General features: G+C 41.5%; 1 protein-coding gene across 1 annotated transcript in view; it reads left to right on the top strand.

Annotated features, from left to right (window-relative positions):
• Positions 1–23,224, top strand: part of ripor3 (RIPOR family member 3) — a gene marked incomplete at its 5' end in the record, with an annotated part of 118,023 nt that overhangs the window by 11,124 nt on the left and 83,675 nt on the right. The window contains one exon of the mRNA XM_068000684.1: positions 18,742–18,868. Within this exon, the coding sequence (XP_067856785.1) occupies positions 18,742–18,868 (127 nt within the window). The remainder of the gene's footprint in view (positions 1–18,741; positions 18,869–23,224) is intronic.

The following is a 23,224-nucleotide window of genomic DNA, read 5'->3' as shown; positions in this document are numbered from 1 at the left end:
TCCTTGGCATCATGGGCAGCAATGTGCATGGCTGCTCTAGTGATGAGATCCCCATCTACATTTTCTTCCACCTCATCTTCAACATTGGAGCCAGCAGAGGATGCTTGATGAACAAATTCAACCTCTTCCACCTGTAACCCTCTCTGTTGAGCTATGTAGTGCAGGACGCAGCACACAATGATTACTCTGCACATCCTTGCTGGCGAGTACTGAATGGATCCTCCAGATCGATCCAGGCACCTGAAACGGAACTTCAACATTCCTATGGCTTGTTCAATGACAGACCTGATGGTGATGTGACTGACGTTGTACTGCTGCTGTGCCTCATTGGTGGGGTTGCTCGCAAGTGTCTTGAATCACGCCTGCAGTGGAGTAGCCCTTGCCCCCAAGGAGCCAGCCCTCAAGTCTGTTTTGTGTGTGGAAGAGGTCCAGGATGTTGGACTCGAGCAAAATGAATGAATCATGGCAACTGCCAGGGAATCTGTCACACACCTACAGAAACCTCCTCCAGTGGTCGCACACCAGCTGTGCGTTGATGGAGTGATATCCCTTTCAGTAGATGAATAGTCCTGACTCATGTGGAGGTCCATGGACTGCTATGTGTGTGCAATCAATTGCACCCTGTACCCATGGGAAGCCAGCCAGAGAGTGGAAACCCACTTCCCTCTCAGTTTGGCTGATGTCATCGTGGGGGAAGTTGACGTAGGCCACAAGCCATCCGTCACCTGTCTTATACACTTATGTGCAGATGACTGACACACCCTGGAGATTTCATCAGTGGCACCCTGGAAGGATCCGTAAGTGAAGAAATTGAGGTCAGTGGTGACTTTAACTGTGACAGGCAATGCGTGGCCCCCAGATCCAGCCGGGAGCAGTTGTTCCTGAACGAGGGTGCAGATGTCTGCAACCACCTGCCGACTCAATCTCAGTCTACGTAGGCACTCCCCCTCAAGGAGATTCAGGAAGCTCAGCCTTTGCCCGTAGACTCTTTCACGTCGGGAGTGCCTCCTGCAACGTCAGCCCCTCTGTTGGTCCCCTCTCTGCTCTTCACCGGGCCCTTGTTGCGCACCTCTGTCCTGTGCAGCTGCAGATCCCAGAACTGCATGGGATGTCTGCCGCAGATGGTGATGTGCGTCGTCCTCAGATGTGCTGTGGAATAGATTTGTTGTACCCTCCATCCTGATGTTGTCAGTTTGAGGGGCTCCAAAATGTTGGTAAATTTGTTTGAACATAAGAATTCCCTTTCTCAATAAAGAACTTTCTGTCTAAACACAAAGAACTCCCAGCCAAAGGTTTGCCCGAGAGAACTGAGTGCCCTGCTGCAATACCTCACCTTTTATTGAGATGGGGGGGGGGTGGGTATATATGTGCATAAATCGTTGAAGGTGGCAGGGCAGATTGAGAAAGTGGTTAAAAAAGCATACGGGATCCTGGACTTTATAAATAGAGGCATTGAGTACAAAAGTATGGAAGTCATGATGAACCTTTATAAAACATTGGTTTGGCCACAACTGGAGTATTGTGTCCAGTTCTGGGCACCGCACATCAGAAAAGATGTGAAGGCCTTAGAAAGAGTGCAGAAGAGATTTACTAGAATGATTCCAGGATGAAGGATTTTAGTTACGTGGATCAACTGGAGAAGCTGGGGTTGTTCTCCTTGGAACAGAGATGGTTGCGAGGAGATTTGATAGAGGTATTCAAAATCATGAAGGGTCTAGATAGAGAGAAACTGTTCCCATTGGCGGAAGGGTCAAGAACCAGAGGACATAGATTTAAGGTGATTGGCAAAAGAACCAAAGGTGACATTTTTTACACAGCGATTGGTTTGGATCTGGAATGCACTGCCCGAGGGTGTGGTGGAGGCAGATTCAATCATCTGAATCACCTTCAAAAGGGAACTGGATAAATACTTGAAAGGAAAACATTTGCAGGACTGTGGGGAAAGGGCGGGGGAATGGGACTAGCTGGATTGCTCTTGCATAGAGCCGGCGCGGACTCTATGGGCCAAATAATGTCCTTCCGTGCAGTAACCTTTCTATGATTCTATGTGTCAATCACTGGTTTAAAAGGCCAAATGAGCTTCAGCTGCAGCTCGCTTCCGTTTCAATGGTGTGTTTCAGAAGCCACGGGAGACATGTTCAGGAGAAGTTAAATCCGCTGCAGTTGCAGAATGCACAGAAAGTTAAGTAAGTTAAGTACGTCAAGTATTTAAATGACCTACACTGCCCCTTTAACTATCAGCCCACTGACTTTAAGTGGAGACGGGACTTTTGGAATTCTGTTGCGTGCGCGCATCGTAATGCGCCTGGGTTAAACCCGGAAGTGGGCGCGTTGTAGCCGAGATGTGGTCCTGCTGAAGAAATCAACTATTTTTACTACCCTCCCGCCTCAGCACCCCATTCTTGGGGGTTATAATTAGCCCCCCTGTAATTACCGTATAAACACATCCATTGTGATTCATAAACTTGGGAAAGCCTGTGTGCCAAGATCAATTAAAGCCGTGAGATAAAGCCAGGTCTCACCATTATTGCTATGGCACATTAGAAAATCAAAGAAAATCACACAGGCTTTTACAATAGAATACCTTTACATATTTTAAGTGCTGTGAAGGGCAATCAGTTCACTGAGAATTAAACTACCATTGTGTATGCAAGGTTTTGCCCTTTTGAGCTGAAAACCTCATGGTTAATTTAGAAGAGTCCATCCTAAGAGCAAGCTTTAATACAATAGGACCTGTCGTGTCTGATTCACTTTTCCTTTTGTTGTCCTTTTTAGGTTATTTTGACATATTTGTGGAGAGTGGGGCACCGCCTTTGCTCTCCATTCAACCTCTATACACTTAACATTATTTCCAGTTTAGGTGATATAATTTCATCAACATGCTTCAACTCGTTAATCACTTCAATTTATTCACCAGTTCATGACTGAGTTCTTCAAATGTATTGTGTATTTTTAAAAATACAAGTAACTTCATACAAGAGATTTTTTTTACCAAAAGTAGTTATGCTGTGTTTAAATATTGGATACAGTATAATGTATTTACTTTACCCCCATTTCACTCCCTCCTCCTCTTGCAAAAACAGGTAGGCTCAGTCGCGAGGGGAAACCCAAGTACAACTGTTAGTCAAGAATAAGACCTCCCAAGTTTTTTTTATAAGAAATGTATTATATATTGCTTAAAATGTCATTTAGTTATAAGTTGGCTAAAAACAAATATTTAAAGTGTTCATTTAACAAAGAACATGTAACGAAAAAAATAACAAAAGTGTTGCATGTGGTGAAATCCAGTGGGGAAGTAAATAATGCCAAGCAGCGCTGGAACCAATCACTCATTGGAAACCAACTTGGAGAAACTGATTTTGACATGAATCACATTTGCATGGATTGCTGGACTTTTGGATGTGTTGTTGTTATTGATAATGGACAATTTCTTGGCAGTTTAATGGAGGCGCATGGGCCACACAACAGTGGTTTGTGATTTGACATTCTGAGTGAGTGTACTGAGATTCTATAATGTTGCATGTACCACTCATCATGTTACATTAATCTCACAGTATTTAATGTTCAGTCAAACAACGAACAGCTACATGCTTTGCATTTATTCTGGGACAAGTCTTAGCTGCATGAGGTTAAAAATCAAGTAACTCTGAAATCTTCTAGAGTTCTTTCTAACAAATTGAAGTCAAAGAAATGATGTTAATCTGAATATGGTTTTGCTGATCTTTTAAAAAGGGAAATGATATGTATATAATACTTTCAGTATATGACATGCATTAATGGTTTATTTTTTTGGACAAATGAATATTAAAGCAGGCGAGAGATCTCAAACCAGCAAGGTTCTAACATTTTAACAAGAATTGTGTTCAAGAAAATGTTTGTTGTACTTGTGGTCACAATATTAGGAATTGTTACAATAGTTAATGCGCTGCCTTTGGCACTGAGCTGTACAGACCAGGAAAGTCCTAGGTTAGATACCTGATCTGCATTGAGTTATCTAAACTCAGCTGACTAACAATAAGGGTAATACAATTGACCTTAGCTCCTGGGCTAGTGAGGCTAAAAAACACCAACTTTTTAAGTCACTGTCTATTGACTCCTACTTGAAAATCCATATGTATCAACATTAGGTTTGGACAGAAATGGGATTATTTGTGATGTTCCCCCATGGTTGAGCAGCTCATCTACATTCACTGTCTATTCTTGCATCTCCAATAAGAGAGAGCCTAAACACCTCCCCTTGATATTCAATGGCATAACCATTGCCGAATCCCCCACCATCAACATCCTGGGGGTCACCACTGACCAGAAACTTAACTGGACCAGCCACATAAATACTGTGCTACAACAGCAGGTCAGAGGCTGGATATTCTGCAGTGAGTGACTGACCTCCTGACTCCCCAAAGCCTTTCCACCATCTACAAGGCACAAGTCAGGAGTGTGATGGAATACTCTCCACTTGCCTGGATGAGTGCAGCTCCAACAACACTCAAGAAGCTCGACACCATCCAGGACAAAGCAGCCTGCTTGATTGGCACCCCATCCACCACCCTAAACATTCACTCCCTTCACCACCGGTGCACCGTGGCTACAGTGTGTACCATCCACAGGATGCACTGCAGCAACTCACCAAGGCTTCTTCGAAAGCACCTCCCAAACATGCGACCTCTACCACCTAGAAGGACAAGAGCAGCAGGCACATGGGAATAACACCACCTGCACGTTCCCCTCCAAGTCACGCACCATCCTGACTTGGAAATATATTGACGTTCCTTCATCGTCGCTGGGTCAAAATCCTGGAACTCCCTTCCTAACAGCACTGTGGGAGAACCTTCACCATATGGACTGCAGCGATTCGAGAAGGCGGATCACCACTACCTTCTCAAGGGCAATTAGGGATGGGCAATAAATGCAGGTCTTGCCAGCGACACCCACATCCCATGAACAAATAAAAAAAAAGTGAAGAATAATCACTTGGCCAAGGTATTGGAGGGCTGCTGACATTCCATTAGTGTTGGCAAGAGTTAGTGCATTCAAAAGAGAAGGGGAAATTGGAAGGAAAGAAAAAAAATGATGTTAACTGCAATTACTGAAACTTCTGATGAACAGTATTACATTTTTAAAAATCAGCAGTAAAGGAGTTAAAACTTCACTGAGTTTAAAATTCAGCCCAGAATGTTTCCTGCTGAATTGAACAGAATGCAAGGTCTTTATAAATTTCAGCATATGAGAGCAAAATGACAGTATGCCAGAAGATCTCAGACAGTAAAGCCAGAGCCTTGTTCAAGTGGAGAAGGCCTAATTAGTGTGTGGAGGGCATTGTGTGGAAAATCACCCATGTTCCCTTTGCTCAGTATTTTTTTTAAGGACCCCATGAACGCAATCACAAATAAAACACTGACCAGGGGGTAGAATGCAGCAATTTCCTATATTCATTATTCAGAGTGAAATTATAAACACATTCTTTACACATGCGTTTATGATTTTCCTACAAATAGCAAACAGAGGAAAACTTTCCTCCAGGAATCAGATATTTTACCAATTGGCAGATCCTAATGTGTGAATACATTTACTTGCCTCCGATAAATGCTGCTTTTTAAAGGCAACGTCATCCTGGTAGTACAAGCCATAGATTATCTGTCCTCCAACTCCATGAAATGGTGTGGTCCAAGTTAAAAATTCAGGTTCATTTATACTTCAGCTTGAAATTCAAATATTCTAAAGGGTTTTGATGTCTACTTATTACTACAAAATTCAAAAGGTCGACTTGGCCTGTATTCACTCGAGTTTAGAAGAATGAGAGGGGATCTCATTGAAACATATAAAATTCTGACAGGGCTAGACAGGCTGGATGCAGGGAGGATGTCTCCCCTGGCTGGGGGGCGTCCAGAATGAGGGGTCACAGTCTCAGGATACGGGGTAGGACATTTAGGATTGATTTGAGGAGAAATTTCTTAACTCATAGGGTGGTGAACCTGTAGAATTCTCTACCACAGAAGGCTGTGGAGGCCAAGTCACTGAATATATTTAAGAAGGAGCTAGATAGATTTCTAGACACAAAAGGCATCAAGGGGTAGGGGAGAGAGCGGGAATATGGTATTGAGATAGTGGATCAGCTATGATCATATTGAATGACGGAGCAGGCTCGAAGGGCCGAATGGCCTACTCCTGCTCCTATTTTCTATGTTTCTGTGTTTGTATGTAAAATGGTGATAGTACTAAACAAATCTCATTTGTTTAAGTGAAACAACTCTAAATATTAAGGGATAGAAGAAACCATTCCCATTTTGACTTAAATGAACTAAATTAAATTATTCTTACAATAAAGCCACATACATTCCCATCATCACTTGAAACCACAAATCAAATGAACCACTCCCCCAAACAGACTACTAGTAATCAGTTGGAAATCTGATCCTCACAAGACTACATGCAATGTTTCCACTAGACCACAGGTCAGACTCTCCCCAATCCACCTTGAGTCAAGAAGCCATTTGGCTGAAAAAGATTTTCCGCTTGTAGTGCTTTAACATAAGAGGATCATCTGGGCACAACACAAAGAGGAAAATTTTGCAGGGATGATTACAGGCATGTTACTCAGCCCACCTGATTTTCCTCTATGCGCTTGCATCCAGGTGATCCTTTACACCCAAGCACAATGAAAGGAAAATCTGCCATAAATTCTAGTCATGGAGCAGGAGCTGATTACCTAATACCCATATGATGACAATGAAATGTACAGAAGGTTATAGAAAAGAGTGCATAGATCGAAGAATATTTCATCCTTCTACACAAGTGTTGTCATTTTTTTTTAGGTCTTCAAAACTGGAGAGAATTAATCTGGACCCAGTTCAGGTGACTTTGAACTCAGGATTTGGTCCATCGCTCATCTACAGCTCTGGGGCCTTCTGCTGATGTCCAAAAATAGCAGCCAAGAAGGCCTCCAGCCCTGAAGGTTCCAGTATTGCATATGAAAAAAAAAGGTACTAACCTGTTTGGTGCCTCCATGTGCTTTCTGCCTGTCCCTTTTCTGACCTTCCAATCAGAAGGGCCTGGGCACAAGTACTAAGACCCATTTACTGTGGGTGCCATTGCGTTAGGGTCTCTGCCAAGTGGAGACCCAAGAAAATGAGACGGGAGGCTTGGCAATATCATTCCCACCTCATTTAAGTGCTATTTAAATTATTTTGCTGGCTCCAGGCATTAATGCTCTGCCCTTCCTTGAGGAAACCTTTGAAGTAATTGTGCAGTGGAATGGTGGTGGAGGCCAAGTATTATAGGTCTCTTCCCCTTTTTCCTTCTCTTTGTGCTGGAGAACAAGGATACCCTGGGCACAAAGCAGAGAAAAATCAGTCCCACAATGTCCCTGTTCCAAACTTGTATTCTCACATCAAAGAAAATAGAAGCACAAATCTCCATGCTTGTCTGGAACGATTGGGCTCATTTGTCTTTTTACTTTTTAGTCATGTCAGTACCAAGGGATCAGTAGTTCACTGGATTCAATTATGAAATTGAACTGCTCTGATAACTACTGTAAATCATTTGGAAAAAGATACCTCAGTATTCCAGGGTCTTAAAGTTGTGAAATTTACTCAGTCCTTTTTCTTACAATCTATAGTTATTTAAAAACCAAGCTCGGCATCACCAAACCACAATGTAATTTATCCATTCTTTCCTCCTATTTCACTCAACCTTCATGGTGTCCTGGACTATGGGCCTTAGCCCTTGAGCAAACATTCTTAATAAAAAAATTCTTAAGTACATTCCAATATATAAATAGTATTTTGGCAATTTACAACATGCATAAAAAGAAGTTAAGTAAGAATACAATAACAATTGCCTCTGTTGTACTCCTTACTAAGTGTAAAACACCAAGGTTCATATAAAAAAGGGAACTTTTAAAAATTGTATTTTATAAATTTACTGTAGAATTTTGTTTACATGATATTTACAGAAGAGTACACTGATACATTAAAGTTACCAGTACACTGTGCTCGTATTAGGAATGATGCAGTGTGAGAGGGTTGGGAATGTTTGACATTTGACGTTTGGCTGAGTCTGGAGGATATCAAAAGGTCCTGCATACATGGCGCTGTAATGGGCCTTGCAGGGATGGGTCATTGCCACAAAAGGAATTTAAAGTGTGTACTGTAAAAACACACAAATAAATTAAGTCATGTAACCACAGCGCTACATGATATCCCTGGATTCTTATATTGTTGAGTCTCTAATAGCTGTCAGTTCAATCTGGGGGTTTTAGCAATTAGATAGAATAGCTTGGAACAGCTGTCATTATGTAATTTTCATTTACTTAGTCATGATGAATTATTAACCACCTACTCCTGCATGACATAGGATAGGATCAGAATAAAAACATGTATTCCATTCTTTGTTGAAAAAAATATTGGGTGTTATCAAAGGAAGTTTTAAAACTAAAAAGAAAAGAAACAAATCATTTAGTTTTGAAACTCAACTGATTTCCTGACAACTCTGGAACCAATCATTCACTTGTTAAAAATCACATAATTATGAGAGGAGGATTTTAAGAATTTGTGGGGTGTGCGTCTAAATTTACTCCATATGGTAAAACTATTACCTGCCAAAAAAGAGAAGCACATTTCCAAAAGATTACTGTTCCATTTGTTCTACTCACAGCTCAAGACAGACACTGCTGACTGACCTCAGGTATGTGGCGGTCAAATAGAATCCTGTTCTGTGCATTTAGATAGAATGGGTACAACAGGTATATTCTGATCATGTATGTTTGTAAAACTTAGTCAGACATTAAAGATCTGTGCAGTGCAGTGACCAAGGAGGTGGAAACTCAATGATGCCCTTGCAGAATATACATATCTTGTTTTATTTTTAAATTATTTTAATGTTCGTCCAGTCTTTTGGTCCCACCATTTCATACACCATCCCTGCCAAAAGGATAGACTTGCAATTTGTTTCTAGGTCTCTACCTATGCTACTGTATAACAGGCTACCAGGAGGGGCGCAAGAGTGGCTCTGGATGATTCTTTGTTGGATTTTCTCCTACTCCCAGTGACGATGCCTGGTCTCCCTATCATAGCACACTTATACAGCCATGCTCCTTAGAATGGATGGCAATATTGTAAGAAGCTTCATAAAGTGAGAAGATGTGCGGCCAAACCATGTGTTTTACCTGCTTCTATTGCTTCAGATTCGGACAAGAGTAGCTGGTCTGGCTTTTGTGTGATGGGAACAAACAGGGGCATTTTTATCAATTAATGTGTTATGCATAGAGAAAATCAAGTCCGACTGAGGCAGTACAGAAACAGATGAGTAGCAGTGAGCAAAAGCTAAGTAGGACAACAATATTGTCACGAGTTCAGAGATTTGAAGAAAGCATGCAGGAACTTTGTTTTAAAATGTGAGACATTATATAACCTGAACAGCAGAGACTGATTTGGGGTAGGGGAGAGAAAGAGAGAAGGAGACAAACAGCAAGGCTGAGTGTGGTCAGGAAATAAGTGGAAAGGAAGAATGCAAGTATGTTTTGTTTACAGTGCTGTGCTGCTCCAAAGTATTCATCCTGGCTATGATTGTGGATTTGTGTGTAACAGTGGTGCAATTTGTATCAGCCAAGGACTTTCCCTCCCTCCAGGCAAATATCTCTCAGCCAGTTGGCTGCAAGATTGGGAACTCGCCATGTAGGGAATCAAGCAAGATCAGACCTGTTTCCAACAACCCCATAGCACAGATTGATTGTACACTTCTCCACAAGGCTACTTGAAGGTCTGTAATTTCTAGTGAGTGATCTCATAGTCCTATAGCTGAATATTTTGTTTGTTAGACATTAAGTGCTAATTGGTGGCATATTCACTGGTTCAATGACAGTATCTCACTGCGCTAATACACAGCTACGCATGGATATATTAAAAGGAACAATTAACCAAAGTTCCCAAGTAACTAGCGTTACATTTTCCATGGAATTTCAGAGACACCTTTAGTGTATCCAGACATACTGGGCATAAAGCTGATATCCCATTATAGAAACCTCCTGATTTTCATTTCCATTGAAATCAATGGCAATGAAAATTGGGCAGCGTCTATAATGGATGTGTGATCCACAACATTGGTTTTATGCCACAGCTGTGAGTTGAAATCTAGCTCACTGTATTTTGCCATTTTAAAATTAAGCCTATTTTGGCTACTGGCCTAGTAAAGTGGGATTTATTTGGGACGTGCTTCAATGCAGGAGTCTCTTGCAGATCGTGTAAATCAAACATCTGTTTAAGATTATCTTGTTTCTAGGCTACATGTTGGCATTATCGATCTGGCCTAATTAGTTCAAGCAGGGAGAGATCTCTTTTAGCAGGTTTCTTAACTTATTCTTATCTAGGCTAAAACCGTTTCAAAGCAGCTTGCCCTTAGTATACTTTCTAGGATTCCAGGAGCTTCCATCTCACAAAAGGCTACGATTGACCAAGTAGTCACTAAAAAAAATATTCAGCCAAATGGATGCCACCAAGTGCCAGCAAGGACTAAGGACAGAGAATACGTTCTGGACGCTGTGTAGACTGCCTTATACAAGCTGTACATAATATCATCGCAGAGTATGAAAGTAAGTTGGATGCAAGCTGCTTGGTTGAATATAGTGGTCTATAATGAGCCAACCTCTTTTATACTGATCCTTTAAGCCCTCAGATGGTTAGTTTGATTGAATTGAGTGCCAGCCTCAAGCGTCAATCTCCCTCTTGTACCATTTCAATCAGAATCTGACCCAGTGAGAAGATACTTCCAGTGTTTCTGACCCATTAAGTCTTAAAACGATCATTTACATTTAGATTAACTTTTTTTTTGCTGTGTAGAAATTGCAATGTAATTTATTTATCTTGTTGAAGACTTGATAAACAAAACAAATTCAGTCCTTTTTCCTTGATACTGGGGAAAAAATGATGATGCTAAATGGTCCTGTCTTCAGCTCTTACACTTTCCAGAGTCTTCTAGAAAATGGAACCTTCACTGATCTTTTGGGTTGCCCTCACTGCGACATTATCACCTCGCACTTTCAGCAACTTGCCATGCAAAAAAAATAATAACCTAAACATGCAAGGGCAGGTCTAACTAATGGCAGATGCTGTTAGATGCCCTGCCACAGCAAATTATGGCTCAATATTACATGAGCAAAGCAGAGTGGGAGTAATTACTGTAAGTTTTGGATCACTCCCACGGATAACGAGTAAACGTGCAGTAACATTTCTACCCCACAAAGGATGATACAGGCAACGTGGAGTGCTCCAACTACGACAATGCATGTTCATTTTAGTCTCCTCACCCTGTTGACATAAATACCTGTTCAAAGCCAGTTCCTCCAATAAATGTTTTGATGGTCTTAATGAAATGTTTAAAAGGATTAGAAGTTTAAGTGAGCTCCATAACTAATAAGCAATGTTATGGGACAAGCAATGGAGCAAGGAGCTAATGAATTGAGACGAGTAAGAAGATCATTTCAGTTCCTGCAGCTGCTGTTGTATCTATGGAAATATGCAAAATATTTTCATTGCTTATTATTTACACCACTGGTATACTACTAAGCCTGTTTGTGTTACATTGGTAATGATGGTATAAGCTAGAAAGATTGTTCAGGGTGAAGAAGAAATTGATGGTAGGATATATGTAAATATTCAATGGAATGAAAGAAGTTAAAGATGTAAAACACAATGGTTGTAAGAGTGCCAGATTGCTCGTGGCACTGAAGTGTCCAGATGTTTTTGGATAAAAAGAGTCCTACTGGAGTGGTGGAATGCAGGCTCTCCTCCACAATTCCCCACATTGTGACTTCCCGATCTCAGCCAGCTCATCGGATGAGACTATAAATGAAGGCAAGGCAATTTCTCTCAAGAAGGGAGCGAACTTAGAATCAGACAAACCTTGGGTCAATCTCACATATCTTCCTGTGGCTGTTTAAAGGATGGTTGTTACAATTCAGGCTTTTTATATATGAGTTCTCTTTCAGTAGTTGTACCAGTGAGTCGGGCCCCTTAAAATCCAGGAGTGCAAGTCTTAGTTTGCCTACCTCAGAGCTAACAACTATTATATTTTGCAATACACCATGCACTGGAACTTATGTAGGATCCCATTACATCCCCCGTCAATCTGAATACAGCAATATAACACACTGAACCAGAATGTAATTACCAATAAAACAACTCATCTAAATTAATAATATTTTAATATCAGCAAAAAAAGTCCAGAAATATGCTACAGAATAAGGAGGATTTTAAAATGCACGCACCTCGAGTATTCACCTGAAGAGATATAATTCTCCAGCTTTTCTTTCAGTGTCTTGGAATGCTGCGGTCTCTTACAAGGAAACAGTCCCTTAGTACTAACAGGTCTTTTGCCCCTTGCTAAATATAATGCAGTCCTGAGATGTGTCCCTCAGGTACAAGGTTTATATAGAGCACACCGAAACCTAATGGATTTGACATTGCTACTCATGGAAGAGTGGGGCCTTGTGTTAGCTTCTCATGTTTACATGGCTGAAAAACAGTTCCCTTATCCTGCAGCCGAATCATAGACCCACATTTTTGTGGATCCATGATTCTGTTGCTGGGATAAGGGAGCTGGTTTTAACAAAACAAACATGGAGAGCTGTCGTAGAGACACTGCAGTCCTGGAATCTGAACTAAACACGCATCAATGCAAATGCTTATGGGATTCTCAGCGGACATCAGCAACCAGGCTGGAACTGAAAAACTAGCAGCCACACTTTGGACATGTAGACATTTGATTCCTTTAGTGTAAAAGCAATTATTTTAAAGTACAGCAAACAGAATTTTAAAAGTGGAAACAATAGAATGATGCAGCTTAACAGCTGACGATAATCAAAATTAATCTGCCATAATACCAGGATGGAATGCACAGAAGCCAATCCTGAATCTATATTGGCCCGGCACCATCCACAGGATGCACTGCAGCAACTCGCCAAGGCTTCTTCAACAGCACCTCCCAAACCCGTGGCCTCTACCACCTAGGAGGACAAGAGCAGCAGGTACATGGGAACAACACCACCTGCACGTTCCCCTCCAAGTCACACACCATCCCGACTTGGAAATATATCGCCGTTCCCTCATCGTTTCATCGTTGCTGGGTCAAAATCCTGGAACTCCCTTCCTAACAGCACTGTGGGAGAACCTTCACCACACGCACTGCAGCGGTTCTAGAAGGCAGCTCACCACCACCTTCTCAAGGGCAATTAGGGATGGGCAATAAATGCCAGCCTCACCAGCGACGCCCACATCCCATGAACGAATAAAAAAAACATTGTGGCGAGCCAACAGTCCCCACCGCTCATTAGATTTAAACTCACCCACTAAGTGGGCTTTTTGGGGGCAACTTCCTTCAGTGGTGAGCTTAAACAAGTGCAGCATTCATTCCCAGGCTTCTCTGAGCTGTGTGAGCACGGAAAGGATCTGTCTGTCTCCTCAACAGATCAGCTTGAAGCATCCTTCACAAGCCCTGCAGACTAAGAACCAGGAAGTGTCAGCTAGATTAATAAGTTCACCATAAAATCAGTTAGAGAAAGCAAAATAAAGAGAGGGTAACATTAAAAGACAGAGATAAAAGAGACAGAAATAAAAAGTAAAAAAAAAATAATTATAAATTGAACATTTTAAAAAAAAGTCCAAAAACTATTAATATCAGGAGGAATGAGACTCCACATTTTTAAAAGTTAATTTTCAGTGCTAGAGAGGTTGTTTGGCAATTAATACCACAACATTAAAAGTTCATTTAGACCTCCTCATGACAGTTCAGAGTAGCCCTAATTTTTTCAGTCTATTTTAGTGGATAGTTACTGCATCCGAGCAGCAAGTTCACGCTCCTCCATTCATTTCAATGGCAAGCCAGCCGGTGAGCTGTCAGTCCGCGGAGCTTTCGGATCAGCATGGAATCAGGAAGAGCAATTTCCACGTTTGACTGCGCTTGTGCACTCTCCGGAACTTGCTGTTCCATTTGCCCATAAATAACGGTGAACGCTACTCGGCTCTCCATTATTTTAGGAGCAATTTCTGGGCCGTTAGCTTTACTGAGGCACAACTTCCAATATTTCATCGTGGTCTGGGAAAATCATATATGCAATCATCACAGAAAGATGAAATGTGCATTGGCCCCAAAAATCATTGCTAAAGAAAACTAATAACGGGGGATTCAGTAAGAGCAAAATGCTACGTTGAGGTGGTACGAGAGGAGAGCTTAATAACAGCATAGAGGACCAGTAAGAGTCCCTGAAGAATTAGGACCATAATAGACAAGAAGCGATAGGAGCAGATCCATGCCAGAAGTACTTAAAATGGCAGTGGGAAGGAGGTTCGCTGAATTAAAAAAGAATGGAATGAAGGATAGGTGGAAAAAGGTCACAGTGTTCAAAGACTTTTTAATGTACTTTTGAGGGATGTGATTCATTCCTTTTTTGTAAATGGGAATCTTTGAATGCCAGTGAAATGTGTCATGTGTGTTTGTGATGTTTAAATGATTTTTGACTATGAAATTGGAGCCATTCACTGAAAAACAACCATTCAGCATATTTTAAACACTGCTGACACATTGAACTTGTGCTCGATACAAAACCCTTAGTTACATAAGAACATAAGAAATAGGAGCAGGAATATGCCATATGGCCCCTCAAGCCTGCTCCACCATTCAATAATATCATTGCTGATCTTTGACCTCATCTCCATTTTCCAGCCCGATCCCCATATCCCTTGATTCCCCTAGAGTCCAAAAATCTATCTATCTCGGCCTTGAATACACTCAATGACTCAGCATCAACAGCCCTCTGGAGTAGAGAATTCCAAAGATTCACAACCCTCTGAGTGAAGAAATTCTTCCTCATCTCAGTCTTAAATGGCCGACCCCTTATCTTGCGACTATGCCCTCTAGTTCTAGATTCTCCAGCCAGGGGAAACAACCTCTCAGCATCTACCCTGTCAAGCCCCCTCAGAATCTTATTTGTTTCAATGAGATCACCTCTCATTCTTCTAAACTCCAGAGAGTATAGGCCTATGCTATTCAATCTCTCCTCAAAGGACAACCCTCTCATCCCAGGAATCAATCTAGTGAACCTTCATTGTACCACCTTCAAGGCAAGCATATCCTTCCTTAGATAAGGAGACCAAAACAGTACACAATACTCCAGGTGAGGTCTCACCAAAGCACTGTACAATTGTAGTAAGACTTCCCTTCTCTTGTACTCCAACCCCCTTGCAATAAAGGCCAACATACCATTTGCCTTCCTAATTGCTTGTTGTACCCGCATGCTAATTTTTTGTGTTTCTTGTACAAGGATACCCAAATCTCCCTGAACACCAACATTTAATAGTTTCTCACCATTTAAAAAATATTCTATTTTTCCATTCTTCCTACCAAAGTGAATAACCTCACATTTCCCCACATTATACTCCATCTGCCACCTTCCTGCCCATTCACTTAACCTGTCTATATCCCTTTGCAGATTCCTTGCGTCCTCCTCACAGCTTACTTTCCCATCTAGCTTTGTATCATCAGCAAACTTGGATACATAACACTCAGTCCCTTCATCTAAGTCATTAATATAGATTGTAAATAGCTGCGGCCCAAGCACCAATACTTGCAGCAGCCCAATAGTTACAGCCTGATGGACACAATTTTCAGGGCTACACCCCCTCCTTTTCCACTCTGCCTTTCTTTTCGGAACGTCAAGTACCCTGGAATATTTAGTTCCCAACCTTGGTCACCTTGCAACCATGTCTCTGTAATGGCTATTAGATTAAACCCATTTATCTTTATTTGTGCAACTAATTCATTTATCTTATTACGAATGCTCTGTGCATTCAGATAAAGAGCCTTTAATTTTAACTTTTTACCATTTTTCCCTGCTTTGACCGTATTTGCTGATGCACTATTACCGTTAAACTCTGTTCTTTCCTGCTACACTCTACTTATCTTTACCCAAATTACTACACTGCTCTGTTGCCTTGACTTTTCTCATTAGATTTCTAAATTTCCCCTCACCTGACCCCTCCCCCCACCTTTCTGGTTTAAAGCCCTATCTACAGCCCTAGATATTCGATTCGCCAGGACACTGGTTCCAGCCCGGTTTAAGTGGAGTTAAGTTACGAAGGTAGATGCCATCAATTTTGTAAAGGGTGTAACATTGAGGCTGTACTTCACTCTAATTTAGGGTGAATTTAATTCTATTTTACTTCACTCTTTTTAAACCAATAGCCCCAATAAAGAAGTTTTGAAGATAGTGTCACTAGAGTGGTGACTTCATGGGGAATATTAAATATCATTCTCACAATACTCCCACTGTAAATTTTTAAAATTCAGAATAAAAATAACAGTAAATCCTTGGTGGAAACATCTCTACCACTGCAAGTGTCGTGAGACTTTGAGAGTTTTCAGGGTAGCTCACTTATAAAAATACTTTTCCTTTTACTCCCTCCCCCATTAATTCTTAATCCAATATATATTATGTACATCCTTTTTACATGCAGAAGCAATATCTTGGATTGTAAACACACAGATTGACATGACGCACATAGTGGCAATGACCTGAAGTACTTTAACACCATTTGCTTTGGTTTCAGCCAGTATCTGCTAGTTAGCTTAATACTTGGAAGAACCAGATCCAAACTTTACATAGAGTTGTTTTCTTTTAACACTTAACCTTGGGGGCTTAACTATTATTCGACAGTTCCTTGAGTGGATCTTTCTATCTTATTGCTTCTCTTCCATTTTGTAAGATATTCCATCTTGTTCCTTTCAGATTTTGTTACACTATTTTCTGATGCAAGAGTGGCAGGTTACCTCTTCTTCATGTAATGTCAGCTTGGCTTAGTTGGTAGCACTCTTGCCTGAGTCAAAGGCTGTGGGTTTAAGCCCCACTACAGACTTGAGCAGATAATTTAAGCTGATGCTTCAGTGCAGTGCTGAGTGAATGCTACATTATCAGTGGTGCTATCTTTCAGATGAGTCATTAAACTGATGCCCTATCTGCCTGTTCAGGTTAATGTAAAAGATCTCATGGTATTTGAAGAAGAGCAGGGAATTCTCCCAGAGTCCTGACCAACATTCATTTCTCAACACCTCCAAAAGACAGATTATTCAGTCATTCATTTATTTGCTATTTGTGTGCAAACTTGTCATCACAACAATGACTGTACTTTAAAATAATCCATTGTGTGTAAAATGCTTTGGGATGTCCTGAGGATGTGATAGGTGCTATATAAATGTAAGTTCTTTCTTTCTTTCTTGTTCTTAAACATGGCACTCGGGGGTATATGAGAACACTGTAGGTTATCTTACTGTCAGAGTTAATGCGTCTTTGGGGAAAAGTGTCTTATCTTTGCTTCTTGTCCTAATCAGACCATCTCGCTATTTGGCAATATTGCTAGATTTTTGTTCAGGGCCTTACAAAGCCAAAGTCTTGTCCAGCATGTGGCAATATATTAGAGAACAGTGTGATTGGACATTGTTGCCCACACAGTGACCTCTTGATTTCAATCGTGCCACTGGGGGCAGTTGCTGGGTGAAGGCCAGGCATCTCTCACAGAGAAAAAAAACTTTACAGGACCTATATTTATAATGAGCAGTTCTATTTTAATTCACTTGCTGTGTGAAAACTAGGATAGCCCTACATCCTAACAAAATTGCCTTTAGCTTAATTTATTGAAGAGGAGGACAGGGAACAGGACTAATTCCAAGTTTGATCAATGATTCACAATTAGGCAGGCAGTAAATGGAAGCTCAGATGACCATCTATACATAAATCCCAGATCCAAGTCTGAGGTGAAAGGGAGGCAGGCTGCAAATGCGCCTAGGACCATAATATCAGCACCATTCCTGTATGGGAGTTATAAGAACTGATGTTCTACTATCTGCAGCACATTAACATAGCAATGTGCTGTCCCACTTAATACACATGTTATTTCATGCACTCATGATTATGCTGTTGGAACATCCTTCTGCTTCAGATTTTCAGTGCAGTCAAATATCTTGGATCTGAATTGGGTTTTCCAACATCTTATTTTTATATATTTAAATGATTCTTAGAACCCTTTATTTTAATGAATGTCTGGTTAAATTGCTTAAATGAGTATATAACCATTTACTTTGATAATGTATAACAGCAACAATATGGTAATCTTCCTTAAAATTCAAAAGAACTTTTACTTGACATACTCTTTACACCAATACCAGATGCTTTCATCCCAATTAGGTGGAGTACATCTGATCCTATTGTTGTTTCCCACGGGAGGGAATATGCTTCAGAAATAAAAGGACAATAACCGGGGAAATGCCGTCTATTCGAACATGATTATTTTATGGAGTTGTTCAACATTTCCACATTAAGGTGCACCAATGTATAGGAAATCAATGGCAGTTGTTTAATGAGGATATTGCATCAGACATAGCTCTGTGTTCCAGGTGCACCAGTCCTGTTTGTTTCTCTGTGAGATTCTACCTTGAGAGACTCACCAGAAGTCACTGTTAAAATGCTGCATTGTGGGGAACAAAGACCTGCCTTTCTAACATCTGAAGAAGCAGAAATAACATTTAAGAACCTTCAATTAATATAAATTTCTGAAAATACTAAATTATGTTTACGTAACTTCCCTTGAGAGTTTAAGTGTTACCACCTCGAAGATTTCTTCCCTTATCCATGGCCCAAGGAATAGATCCTCTTTTTGTGCGCTGCCTCATATCTGACACATTTTTCTTACCTATCTATAGGAATTGTACCCAAACCCCTGGGAATAATGTCTGTGAAGCTGCACTTTGTCTCTCCTGCTGATTCTAGTGGGATCAACCGCAGCCGTTCGTTTGCTGGCTTTAGTTCAATGCAACGCAGAAGATCCCAGTAAGTATTATAGGGGCTTATATCACAGCTTAATATATTCACACTCCCATATGTTCATTTATGTAATAACTGATCAATTTTCTAAGTGAATAGAAATTGAAAAAGAAAAATCAATTTCCGTCAACAATCAATTATTTTTCCCTCCCAAGCAACACTGCTGGACTCTCCTCCAGCCAGAGTGCAAGTTGGTTTTGGCTCCCTGGATTTCTTCACAGCCAGGATCAAATGTGCTGTTCCACTCCACCTGGCAACTCAACTGAGCATCGACAATGCTTACCAAAGCAAGGGAGTGAGCTGAAGTGACTTGCAGACCTGGCACTAAGGCTCACTGCTTTTTGGTCAGGACTCAAGCCTTGTGTCATTGAGTTGTTTGATCCACAACTTTTGTATTTATTTACACGCAAAATGTTAGATTGGTTGTTAGTCGCATTAAAATGAGCGTAAGTACAGCTCATTTCACAATGCATGAAAGATGATTGGAGCTATGCTACAACACAGGTAGCACAAACAGGGAGTTCTGATGATGTTAAAACCTATGAGAGTAAGGTTCAAGTGGATAATAAGGCCATCAAAATCTCTAGATCGCGTTACAGGAGCCCACCTTTGACCTTATGTGATATATGTATTTAAATTCATGGTTTGATGGTAAAAGTTGAGAGTTTATACATGCAAAATCTATAGATGCATTTAAGGGGAAGCTAGATAGGTACATGAGGGAGAAAGGAATTGAAGGAAATGTGAAGGATATATAGAAGGATATGGAAGGATAAGAAGGTTTGCTAGTGCTGTTGGGGTGGCTTTAAATTAGCTTGGCGGGGGATGGGAACCTGCGCGTAGATTCAGAAGGGAGAGAAGCAGAGCTGGAAATGGAAGGCAGAAAATTAGTAAGCGAGTTTGGAAGGCAGAAGAAGCAAAGGTCAGATAATAGACAACAAAAGAGTTTCGCAGTGCTTAAAGGTATATACTTCAATGCAAGGAGTCCAGTGAATAAGGCAGATGAGCTGAGGGCACAGATAGACACGTGGAAGTATGATATCATAGTTGTTACTGAACATGGCTTAAAGAGGGGCAGGAATGGCAGCTCAACATCCTGGTTACAGGGTGTTCAGACAAGATAGAGAGGGGGATAAAAAAAGGAGGGGGGAGGGATGGTGATGGCAATATTGGTTAAAGAAACAATTACAGATGTGAGGATAGATGATATGTTAGAAGGATCATGAAATGGGGCCATATGAGTTGAGCTGAAAAACAAAAAAGGGGCAATCACACTGCTAGGAGTGTACTATAGACCCCCGAACAATCAGAGGGAGATAGAAGAGCAAATATGTAGGCAAATTTCTGAGAAGTGCAAAAACAACAGGGCAGTAATAGTAGGGGATTTTAACTACCCTAATATTAACTGGGATAGAATCAGTGTGAAAGGAATAGAGGGTGCAGAATTCATAAAATGCATTCAGGAGAACTTTTTAGCCAGTACGTAGCAAGCCCAACAAGAGAGGGGGCATTTCTGGACTTAGTTTTAGGGAAAGAAACTGGGCAGGTGGAAGGAGTATCAGTAGGAGAGCATTTTGGTGGTAGTGATCATAATTCAGTTAGAATTAGCATTGTTATGGAATAGGACAAAGATAGAACAGGAGCTAAAGTTATCAATTGGGGAAAGGCTAATTTTACTAAGCTGAGAAGTGATTTAGCAAAAGTGGACTGGAAACAGCTACTTGAAAGTAAATCAGTGTCAGAACAGTGGAAGGCATTCAAGGAGGAGATAGTGAGGGTTCAGAGCAAATATGTTCCCACAAAGAAAAAGGGTGGAGATGCCAAATCTAGAGCCCCTGGATGTCAAGGAGCATACAGGGTAGGATAAGGCAAAAAAGGGAAGCTTATGTCAGATATTGAGAACTTTTTTTTAAAATTCGTTCACGGGATGTGGGCGTCGCTGGCAAGGCCGGCATTTATTGCCCATCCCTAATTGCCCTCGAGAAGGTGGTGGTGAGCCGCCTTCTTGAACCGCTGCAGTCCGTGTGGTGACGGTTCTCCCACAGTGCTGTTAGGAAGGGAGTTCCAGGATTTTGACCCAGCGACAATGAAGGAACGGCGATATATTTCCAAGTCGGGATGGTGTGTGACTTGGAGGGGAACGTGCAGGTGGTGTTGTTCCCATGCGCCTGCTGCCCTTGTCCTTCTAGGTGGTAGAGGTCGCGGGTTTGGGAGGTGCTGTCGAAGAAGCCTTGGCGAGTTGCTGCAGTACATCCTGTGGATGGTGCACACTGCAGCCACAGTGCGCCTCTGGTGAAGGGAGTGAATGTTTAGGGTGGTGGATGGGGTGCCAATCAAGCGGGCTGCTTTATCTTGGATGGTGTCGAGCTTCTTGAGTGTTGTTGGAGCTGCACTCATCCAGGCAAGTGGAGAGTATTCCATCACACTCCTGACTTGTGCCTTGTAGATGGTGGAAAGGCTTTGGGGAGTCAGGAGGTGAGTCACTCGCCGCAGAATACCCAGCCTCTGACCTGCTCTCGTAGCCACAGTATTTATATGGCTGGTCCAGTTAAGTTTCTGGTCAATGGTCAATACTGCAGAAAGCCTAGAAGAGTATAGAAAATGCAGGGGTGAAATTAAAACGGAAATTAGGAAAGCAAAGAGAGGGCATGAAAGAATATTGACAAGTAAAATCAAGGAAAACCCAAAGATGTTTTATAAATACATAAAGAGCAAGAGGATGACTAAGGAAAGAGTAGGATCTATTAGAGACCAAAAAGGTAACTTGTGTGTGGAGGCAGAAGATGTGTGTATGGTTCGTAATGAATACTTTGCGTCTGTCTTCACAAAAGAGGGGGACAATGCAGACATAAGGAGGAGTGTGAAATATTGGATGGGATAAACATAGTGAGGGAGGAAATATTAACATTAGCACCTTTGAAAGTAGATTAATCGCCAGGCCTGGATGAAATGTATCCTAGGCTGTTAAGAGAAGCAAGGGAGGAAATCGCAGAGGCTCTGACCATTATTTTCCAATCCTCTCTGGCTACAGGTGTAGTGCTGGAGGACAGGAGGACTGTAAATGTTGCACCGTTGTTTAAAAAGGGAGAAAGGGATAGACCGAGTAATTACAGGCCAGTCAACCTAACCTCGGTGGTGGGCAAATTATTGGAAACAATTCTAAGGGAGAGTATTAATCGTCATTTAGAAAGGGATGGATTAATCAAGGGCAGTCAGCGTGGATTTGTTAAGGGAAGCTTGTGTCTGACTAACTTGATTGAATTTTTTGAGGATGTAAGGAGGGTCGATGAGGGTAGCGCGTTTGATGTAGTCTACATGGATTTTAGCAAGGCTTTTGACAAGGTTCCATATGGCAGAATGGTCAGAAAAGTAAAAGCCCATGAGATCCAAGGAAAAGTGGCAAGTTGGATCCAAAATTCACTCAGTGGCAGGAAGCAAAGGGTAATGGTCGACGGGTGTTTTTGTGACTGGAAGGCTGTTTCCAGTGGGGTTCCGCAGGGCTCAGTACAAGGTCCCTTGCTTTTTGTGGTAAATATCAATGATTTAGACTTAAAATGTACAGGGGATGATTAAGAAGTTTGCAGATGATACAAAAATTGACCGTGTGGTTGATAGTGAGGAGGAAAGCTATAGACTGCAGGAAGATAGCAATGGACTGGTCATGTGGGCAGAAAAGCGTCAAATAGAATTCAATCCGGAGAAGTGTGAGGTGATGCATTTGGGGAGGGCAAACAAGGCAAGGGAATACACAATAAATGGGAGGATACTGAGAGGTAGAAGAACAAAGGGTCCTTGGAGTGCATGTCCATTGATCCCTGAAGGTAGCAGGACAGGTAGATAAGGTGGTTAAGGCGACATACGGGATACTTTCCTTTATTAGCCGAGGCATAGGATATAAGAGCAAGGAGGCTATGCTAGAACTGTATAAAACACTAGTTAGGCCACAGCTTGAATACTGCTGGTCACTGGTCACAGTACAGTTCTGGTCACCACATTACTGAAAAGATATGATTGCACTAAGGAGGGTACAGAGGAGATTATGAGGATGTTGCCAGGATTGGAGAATTTTAGCTTTGAGGAAAGATTGGATAGGCTGGGGTTGGAATAGAGGAGGCTGAGGGGAGATTTAATTGAGGTGTATAAAATTATGAGGGGCCTAGATAGAGTGGATAAGAAGGACCTATTTCCCTTAGCAGAGAGGTCGCTAACCAGGGGGTGTAGATTTAAAGTAATTGGTAGAAGGATTAGAGGGGAGCTGAGGAGAAATGCTTTCACCCAGAGGGTGATAGGGGTCTGGAACTCACTGTCTGGAAGGGAGGTAGAGGCAGAAACCCTCATCGCATTTAAAAGGTGCTTAGATGT

Source organism: Heptranchias perlo, chromosome 19 (assembly GCF_035084215.1).
Source record: "Heptranchias perlo isolate sHepPer1 chromosome 19, sHepPer1.hap1, whole genome shotgun sequence".
NCBI lineage: Eukaryota > Metazoa > Chordata > Chondrichthyes > Hexanchiformes > Hexanchidae > Heptranchias > Heptranchias perlo.
The sequence above is the reverse complement of the archived record's forward strand: the minus strand, read 5'-3'. Positions and strand labels throughout refer to the sequence as shown.